The sequence below is a fragment of the Tachysurus vachellii genome, chromosome 24 (genome assembly GCF_030014155.1).
Source record: "Tachysurus vachellii isolate PV-2020 chromosome 24, HZAU_Pvac_v1, whole genome shotgun sequence".
Taxonomy (NCBI): domain Eukaryota; kingdom Metazoa; phylum Chordata; class Actinopteri; order Siluriformes; family Bagridae; genus Tachysurus; species Tachysurus vachellii.
Window position 1 is genome coordinate 11,391,315 of NC_083483.1, and position 9,081 is coordinate 11,400,395.

A 9,081-nucleotide genomic window follows, 5' to 3' on the forward strand; every position below is an offset into this window, starting at 1 on the left:
GAAGAAGGAGCAGGATGTGTCTACATCTATCATGGTTCGAGCAGCGGCCTCAAAAAAGAACCTGTTCAGGTTTAATACCTCATCGTCTCTCCATCTTTTAACTGATAGCATCTCAGACCAAAAAGTGACCGGTCTGCTTCAAGTGACTGCTCATAAATTAGTATTTTTAAATTGCAAATGATAAAAATTAGTATTAATACAGAGCCCAGCCTTTTCTGTCATTTTCTTGCTAAACGTTTTATTCACTTATTCTCAATACATTTGATTATTTTTTCTGTCTCTACCAGGTTCTGAAAGGAAAAGACCTAAACATTAAGATGTTTGGTTACTCCTTAGCTGGTAACATGGATTTAGACAACAATCAATTTCCAGACTTGGCCATCGGATCTCTCTCTGACACCGTAGCCGTGTACAGGTCAGAACCTGGGCTGTTTAATTACTTTGGCATTTTTATTAATATAATATTTTCTTCATGAAATATTAGATTACCTTTAAATGATATTTTCAACTCCTACAATTTTAAAGTCTTCATAAAACCTTTATAGAATCCCAAATGGCTTCCTATTCACCAGACAACAATGTTTTGTTGTCAAAGCTACAATTCAAGAAAATAAATACACACAGTGCAAAATATATACATGCTCTAAAGTACTCCATGCTAACAAGCGATATATTCACTACGATCAAACTCTGCATTTCTGCATGTTGTTGTTTTTGTATCTGAATTCTGACTGCCGAGTTTCTTCTGCTCCTTCTGATCGTTTCTTCCTGACACTTCACAGAGCAAGGCCGGTGGTCAACATAGAAAAGACGATCACTACCACTCCCAAAGACATAGACCTCACTAAGAAGAACTGCGGTGACAACATTTGGTAAGAGAGACTTATCGACAGTCATCCTGAAATGTTTTTACAAGCTTTTGTGCTGATGTGTTTTTCAAAGAAATATATATGTTTCCAGTCTTCAGGTGAAGATCTGTTTCAAACTGACCTCCAACTCCAAAAACTACAACCCATCTCTCAGTGAGTACATATGTGTTCTTCCTAGCGTTCTCATCCAGCCTTACAGTTTAACGGTAATATTATATAATGTTAAATGTTTATTTTTTCTTTATTTGTTTTTTTTTTAACGTCCACTCAGGAATCAAATACTCCATCCAGGTGGAAACAAAGAGGAAGCAGCAGGGACTTCCGTCTCGCGCCATTTTCACCCCACCCACAGCCACCGACACGGACTATGAGAGCACAGGAGTCATGGATCTAAAAACACAGAACGTGCTTGAATGCTTAACAAAAACACTCAAACTTCAGGTATAACAAACACAAATATGTATCTGTCTGTCTGTCTGTCTGTCTGTCTGCCTGCCTGTCTGTCTGTCTGTCTGTCTGTCTGCCTGTCTGTCTGTCTGTCTGTCTGTCTGCCTGCCTGCCTGCCTGCCTGTCTGTCTGTCTGTCTGTCTGTCTGTCTGTCTGTCTGCCTGCCTGCCTGCCTGTCTGTCTGTCTGTCTGCCTGCCTGTCTGTCTGTCTGTCTGTCTGTCTGTCTGTCTGCCTGCCTGTCTGTCTGTCTGTCTGTCTGCCTGCCTGTCTGTCTGCCTGCCTGTCTGTCTGTCTGTCTGTCTGTCTGTCTGTCTGCCTGCCTGTCTGCCTGCCTGTCTGCCTGCCTGTCTGTTTGCTTGTCTGCCTTTCTGTCTGTCTGTCTGCCTGTCTGTCTGTCTGTTTGCCTGCCTGCCTGTCTGCCTGCCCGTCTGTCTGTCTGCCTGCCTGTCTGCCTGTCTGTCTGTCTGTCTGCCTGTCTGTCTGTCTGCCTGCCTGCCTGTTTGCTTGTCTGCCTTTCTGTCTGTCTGTCTGCCTGTCTGTCTGTCTGTCTGCCTGTCTGTCTGTCTGTCTGTCTGTCTGCCTGCCTGTCTGTCTGTCTGTCTGTCTGCCTGCCTGCCTGTCTGTCTGTCTGTCTGTCTGTCTGTCTGTCTGTCTGTCTGCCTGCCTGTCTGCCTGCCTGTCTGTTTGCTTGTCTGCCTTTCTGTCTGTCTGTCTGCCTGTCTGTCTGTCTGTTTGCCTGCCTGCCTGTCTGCCTGCCCGTCTGTCTGTCTGCCTGCCTGTCTGCCTGTCTGTCTGTCTGTCTGTCTGCCTGTCTGTCTGTCTGCCTGCCTGCCTGTTTGCTTGTCTGCCTTTCTGTCTGTCTGTCTGCCTGTCTGTCTGTCTGTCTGCCTGTCTGTCTGCCTGTCTGTCTGTCTGCCTGCCTGCCTGCCTGCCTGCCTGTCTGCCTGCCCGTCTGCCTGCCTGTCTGTCCATCTGCCTGCCTGTCTGTCTGTCTGTCTGTCTGCCTGTCTGTCTGTCTGCCTGCCTGCCTGTTTGCTTGTCTGCCTTTCTGTCTGTCTGTCTGCCTGTCTGTCTGTCTGTCTGTCTGCCTGTCTGTCTGTCTGTCTGTCTGTCTGTCTGTCTGCCTGCCTGTCTGTCTGCCTGCCTGCCTGTCTGCCTGCCTGTCTGTTTGCTTGTCTGCCTTTCTGTCTGTCTGTCTGCCTGTCTGTCTGTCTGTTTGCCTGCCTGCCTGTCTGCCTGCCCGTCTGTCTGTCTGCCTGCCTGTCTGCCTGTCTGTCTGTCTGTCTGCCTGTCTGTCTGTCTGCCTGCCTGCCTGTTTGCTTGTCTGCCTTTCTGTCTGTCTGTCTGCCTGTCTGTCTGTCTGTCTGCCTGTCTGTCTGCCTGTCTGTCTGTCTGCCTGCCTGCCTGCCTGCCTGCCTGTCTGCCTGCCCGTCTGCCTGCCTGTCTGTCCATCTGCCTGCCTGTCTGTCTGTCTGTCTGTCTGCCTGTCTGTCTGCCTGTCTGTCTGTCTGCCTGTCTGTCTGTCTGTCTGTCTGCCTGTCTGTCTGTCTGTCTGTCTGCCTGTCTGTCTGTCTCTCTATCTCTATATATATATTACTTGTTTTTTACTTATTAAAGTTTGGATTAAATTCATGTTATCAGTCAAATTGGCTCAAAACTATAATAAGACGATTATAAATATAACAACTGTGTTAATGGTGAATATTTTTCTTTCCTTTTTTTAAATTTCTTATAGAAAATATTTATCAATCACATCATTGATTCTTAATTCTTTAAGTCCTGGGTTCTTTTACAATGTACGTGTAATGAATGCCTACTGCAAGACCAGGTGCAGTTCAGTTATGCAGGTAAAAGTTAGCAAGACTAAATGGACTGTAATATGACAACAAAGCAGCTCTTCTGATTGTTGCCATGGCTGTAAAAGGTTATAGTCTAAGCTGAAATTCTCTCAGATGTCCAAAGCATGTAAGAATATTATCACCACCTTGTGGGAAAATGGTGTATTTTGCTGAAAACCTATTTCGCTATCCTGCTGTGAAGGATAACTTAAAGGACAAGCTGAGAGCCGTGCCCATAGCCGTGAACGTGGAGATTGTGAAGCAGTCAGGACGCAAGAAGAGACAAACTGGCCTCGTTCAGTTGAGTCCCATCATCGCTGCCAGCCAACCGACACTTGCTGAGGTAAACACTTTATATCACAACATGCAAATACTTTCATATGCTCGTGGCATTAAGTAAAGGACACTTTAATTTGATTATTATTATTGTTGTTATTATTATGCATTTATTTACTTGTTTATATTTTTTCTTTTCTTTTTTTTTTTTTTTTTTTTTTTTTTTTTGATTGAGATTTGATTCTTTGAGAGAATCAAAGAATTCTTTGATTCTTTGAGATTTTTTGAGAGATTTGATTGATTTATTTTTTTGGTACCAGGTGAATTTTGTGAAAGAGGGCTGTGGCACTGACCTGAGGTGTCAGAGTAACTTGCAGCTGCAGTACAAATTCTGCTCCCGAGAGCCCAATCAAGACGTCTTCAACCCACTGCCACTGTGAGTTCTCTTATATAAGCGAACGGCTTGTTCCTCCCCACATCAGCACAATTTATTATTAAGTAAATATATCACTTGCTACTGAAGCAACCGAAGCAAGTAAGCAAATATATATGAACTAAATAATGAATGTATGTTATAATTAAATTTACAATAGACATTAGACATGTATCCAGTAGCCCACATTTTACATACAGTACTTCAGGGAGTGTCTTAAATAATCAGATTTAGGGAGATTCAAATTTAGGGTAGTTTATTCTGTATAACATTTTATATTTGTTCTCTATTCTGCAAATCAGAAGTGTGATTTATGTAACTACATTATAATAAAACGTACTGAACTTGTGCTGTCATGCTTTCAGTAACAACGGAGTGCCGGTCATTTCACTCAGCCACCAGAAGGAGATTGCTCTGGAGGTCGCGGTGACCAATAAGAACGGAGACGACGCATACGAGACCGTTCTGACCGCATTGTTCCCCGACTCCCTCTCTTACTCCGCAATTCGCACCAAATCTGCTGTGAGTCTGACATCTCAAGACTTTACTGCTTGTGCACACATGAGCACCCTGCTTTTTACTGTCTTATATTTAGTTCAGTGTTTGTTTGTGCACAGGACAAGCAGATTTTCTGCGTGGCCAATCAGAACGGGTCTAAAGCGGAATGTGACGTAGGAAATCCTTTCAAAAAAGACTCGGAAGTAAGTCACAGAGCTAGCACAGGAGTTTAGTCTGGGTGATCGATCTGTCTTAACGCTGTATTTCTATTTTTATATTATAGGTTGTGTTTTACATCATACTGAGCACTGCTGGGATTTCCTTGGACACGAATGAAATAGAAGTTACACTTGAGCTTAAAACGTACGTGATTTTCAGTGACAAGTAAAAAATATCCTTGAGCTTTAATCTTTAAAAGAATAATTTGTTTTGTTTTTTTCTTGATCCATACACTATTTGTGCTTGTATCATTTTGAATTCCATGGATAACAATTTTGACCTGTTTTAATGCAATGGAGATGCTAAGGTTTTTTTAAGGTTCCAAGTCTTTTCAAGTTTTTAACTTTTTTTTACAGGATAAAAATGAGTGATAAATTAATCACAGATGGAAGAATTATTAAATATGTTTAACAGAATCATTTTTGGCCCAATATAACAACTGAACTACATTTCTGTTATACGGCTGTTTACCGTCCTTGTGTCATTTTCCTTTCCCTTAAGATTACTGAGTGTAACTTTACGTGTGTGTATTTTGTAGGACGAGCGACCAGGCACCACTGACAGTTACGAAGAAAGCAAATGTTGTAATTGAGCTGCTGTTGTCACTTTCTGGGTGAGTCACAAAATACCAGAACCTTTATGTCTGGGCCTGTGACACTTCTCTTGGGTTTGGAGAGAAATGAGGAGTCAAGTGTGGATCGGCTCTTTATTCGCTGTAACTACTTAATTGCTTTTTCGATCGCTTTCCTCCCTGCTCACAAACACACACACAGCTCTGTTATCTCTCTTCACTCTTTCTTTCTCTCTCTCTCTCTCTCTCTCTCTCTCTCTCTCTCTCCACTACTCACTGAAACACAAAAATACATGTTAGAGCAATCCCACACAGGTCAAGATCTTCACTGCTCATGTTTCCTGGCTCCACCCTCCGTTCACAAACCAGCGCTCGACTACGTGCACGTCACAGTTTTGTTAAACGGAAAAATATTAGTAACGTAAGATTAAAATGTGCATGTAAAGGCAAAAAGGGAACGATTGACATTAACATGTCTGCAACACACCTACTTAATAAATATAATAACAGACTTCATTCTGCCTTCAGAGTTTTTCCTTTTAATATTTGAACAGAAACGTGTACATGTTACATGCGTTAAACACGGGTCTGTTATTTCAGGGTGGCTAAGCCATCTCAGCTGGAATTCAGCGGAGCCGTCTTAGGAGAGAGCGCCATGAAGAGGGAAGCGGAAATCGGCAGCCAGATCAACTATGAATTCCGGGTGAATACGTTATCACAGCTTCCTTCATTGCACAGTCAGCGTAAAACCTTTTATCTCAATAGGTTAACTCTGTTGTTTTTTGTCAATTCTAAAGGTGAACAATTTGGGAAAGCCTCTGAAGTCGTTTGGCACTGCATTTCTGAACATCGAGTGGCCCAAGAACACGGCAACCAAGAAATGGCTGCTATACCTGATGAAGATCACTACCGTGGGTACGGATAATATCGCCTGCAAGCCAGATGAAGTCAACACCCTTAGTTTAAGTTCGGTAAGACACACTTCATTCTACAGGTACTTTTGTTTACGCGTAGAAGCTTGATGATGCTCTAATTGTATCTCCAAAGGAAGATTGTTTTTGAACATAATATCCTTCGCTTTCTTTTTATTTCAGGATCCGTCGTTATCCAGGAGCAAGCGTGAAGTTAATGATGGAACTGAAACCGAAAACAAAGGAGTTTTATCATCTCTTTTTACTGACAAGAGGAAATCTACAATCTTGGTAAAAAACCTCTTGGCCCTTTTCGTATCTTTTCTCCGAATCATCTGTTTTTGTTGTTTTGTTTGTAATCCGGTTTGTTGTATCGTTTGCAGATGTGTGATGACGGTGCTTCGTGTGTGACGCTCAAGTGTCCTCTTCAGGGATTGGACAGCAACGCCGTCATCACGCTGAGAGCTCGTCTGTGGAATAGCACCTTCTTAGAGGTGGGTTTGATTAACTATGTGTTGTTAAGAACGATGTATTTTGAATGATCAGTGTTTTATATTATTAGGGCTCCAAGTAGCAAATCGTCTTTACTGTGAAAACGTTGCCTGATTTCTTCAGATCTGTGGAAAAAAAGCCTCAGCTTTAAATCTGAGCTATTATTTCAGACCTATTTTTGTGAACGGGTCTTAGATTTAGGGCTGCATTTTAAAATATTTATTCTGGCATTCTGTTTGAAACCTTATAAAGAGCCAGTTTGACCAGTAACACTGTTGTTGTTTCATGCAGGATTACCATGACATGAATTATGTTGACATAATCGTGAAAGCGTCACTCAGTCTGGAGAAGGCTCCCAAAAATGTGCTGCTGAACAATAAAGATACTCAGGTGAGCTGAGACAAAGATGGAATTATATGTATAGGTAACTGTGTATTTAGAAAGGTTATGACACATTATTTGTGGCTGTGTGTGTTAGGTACGAGTGACTGTATTCCCAGTACGTAAGGCAGCACAATATGGAGGTTTACCCTGGTGGATCATACTGGTGGCTATATTACTGGGCCTGCTCCTGCTTGGCTTATTGGTCTTCCTGCTCTGGAAGGTAAAACAAGGCACAACCTCATTCTAACAGATTCAACACCATCAGCTCTTATTTATCGATTATGAGATTTTTGTTTGTGTGTGTGTGTGGGAGTGTGTGTGTGTGTATGTGTGTGTTGGAGTGTGTGTATGTGTGTGTATGTGTGTGTGTGGGAGTGTGTGTATGTGTGTGTGTGTGTGAGAGAGAGAGAGAGACAGACAGACAGACAGACAGACAGACAAAAGGATATAAATAATGTTAACATGGCTGTAGCGTTGTTTATCCACTACACATACACACAAACAAACACACCGGAAACAGGACGTCCATAATGGACAAAGTTATTTGCCCAATTCGTCTGTTTGATTTACTAGCTTTAAATGTTATGGCAAAATATGTCAAAAAATTAAAATTGTCAGTGATAAATAAATAAGCAGTCAGGATGTTAAAACACAGCACTTCATGTCATTTTAAACTAAAAGTTACAAAATGAATAGGGAAGGATCAGTGCACTCCTACATGTGTTGCAGCCCATATGATCACGAAATGAACATAAGTGTTACTTTTGCACAGTTTAAAAAAAAATCATAAAGCTGGAATGTTTGGTAGCCAATGAAAAAAACGAAACACACACTTTTGGGTGCTAAAAGTTTGGCACTTTGTGCAGTGGGAAAAGGTCCTAACCAAACAACTTTACTCCTTTTAGTGTGGCTTCTTCGGCAAAAGCGAGCCAAAAAATGAACCAGAGAAAGAGAGACTGACTTCTGATGCATAGCGAGAGGGATTGACAAACAAAGTTCGAGCAGCTCTCTTTTGGTAACGGAACTTTACAGAACCCTTCAAGCTCAGCGGTGGCATGGGGGAGTCACTGTAGGATGCGCTAACTCATGCTAGCCCAGATCATTGTGCTACCTTGCATAGCTTAGATCTGGGGAAATGGTTGCAGTCATTTTTTTTTTAATAATATGATCATGTTAAAGCTTCCAGTGCATAGTGATGACTTTAAATGCTGCTTACAACACAAACCTTTCATGTATGGTGTTAGTGAAAGGGATAAAGGGGTTACATACATGGACGCGTCATATTTTTTAATATAAAGCTTTACACATTATTGTGTGATTTATAAATTTAAACATGTTTAAAGCTAAGCTCAGCTTGATTGCAGATGCTTGGACCTTGCAGACTCAAATCTTTCCTGCTTTCTTGTGCATGTTATATTTTCTGGATCTTTTGGTGCTAAATTCTTATCTGTCGCCTCTTTTGAACAGAACGTTGAAAAAAAAAATCGCACCTTCTTTATGTCTGGCACGCTTACAGTTTGTATTAATCTAAAAACAACACTCTACATTTGGTTCATGCTAATGCTAATTCATGTGCTCTGTCATTCCCTTCAGTGTGGATTTTTCAAACGTTCCAAATACACTGACAGCGTGCCAAGTTACAGCGCCGTGAGGATTAAGAAGGAAGAGCGCACGCATCCACTCGGGAAAGAGCAGCCTGCCTCGGGGGAAAAGAAACAGTGGATGACTTCTTGGAACGAGAATGAGAGCTACTCCTAGCCTTATGCTACATCAGCTGCTAATGCACATTAATATCCTGCTTTTAATAGAAAAAACAAAAAAACAAAAAAAAAAAAAACAATCCAAAGACACTTTGTTTGAGATGTTGAGTGCTTTGTTTTAGCACACCCTGAACTTCTGATTGTAAATATGATGAAATGAAAGAAAACAACTTGTAAAAACAAAACCAGTATATGTGTTAAGGGACTACTTCAGAAACACTTAATGAAACTGATAAACGAGATAAGAAAAGAGAGATGGATCATTTTGGACTTTTCTATGCTTCAAGGATCTTCACTGTTACATATAAGGCATGTGCCAATAGTTTCAGCACACACATCGACATCGAAATAACATAAGCACTGAATGTAGGTTTGAGTTAGA

General features: G+C 41.4%; 1 protein-coding gene across 2 annotated transcripts in view; it reads left to right on the forward strand.

Annotated features, from left to right (window-relative positions):
- Positions 1-8,779, forward strand: part of itga6b (integrin, alpha 6b) — a 24,752-nt gene extending 15,973 nt beyond the window's left edge. Inside the window, exons 8-26 of one of the 2 annotated variants that reach the window (XM_060860319.1) lie at positions 1-69; positions 288-415; positions 783-872; positions 961-1,022; positions 1,141-1,310; positions 3,358-3,498; positions 3,752-3,867; positions 4,230-4,386; positions 4,482-4,565; positions 4,646-4,725; positions 5,120-5,194; positions 5,753-5,855; positions 5,950-6,123; positions 6,247-6,354; positions 6,447-6,557; positions 6,847-6,945; positions 7,034-7,159; positions 7,845-7,954; positions 8,533-8,672. The exon at positions 1-69 is cut by the window's left edge and continues 26 nt beyond it. In XM_060860319.1, the coding sequence (XP_060716302.1) occupies positions 1-69; positions 288-415; positions 783-872; positions 961-1,022; positions 1,141-1,310; positions 3,358-3,498; positions 3,752-3,867; positions 4,230-4,386; positions 4,482-4,565; positions 4,646-4,725; positions 5,120-5,194; positions 5,753-5,855; positions 5,950-6,123; positions 6,247-6,354; positions 6,447-6,557; positions 6,847-6,945; positions 7,034-7,159; positions 7,845-7,913 (1,962 nt within the window). In that variant the 3' untranslated portion in view covers positions 7,914-7,954; positions 8,533-8,672. Of the gene's footprint in view, positions 70-287; positions 416-782; positions 873-960; positions 1,023-1,140; positions 1,311-3,357; positions 3,499-3,751; positions 3,868-4,229; positions 4,387-4,481; positions 4,566-4,645; positions 4,726-5,119; positions 5,195-5,752; positions 5,856-5,949; positions 6,124-6,246; positions 6,355-6,446; positions 6,558-6,846; positions 6,946-7,033; positions 7,160-7,844; positions 7,955-8,532 lie in introns of both variants that reach the window. The other variant, XM_060860318.1, reaches the window with a different exon arrangement.
- The last annotated feature ends 302 nt before the right edge of the window (positions 8,780-9,081 follow it).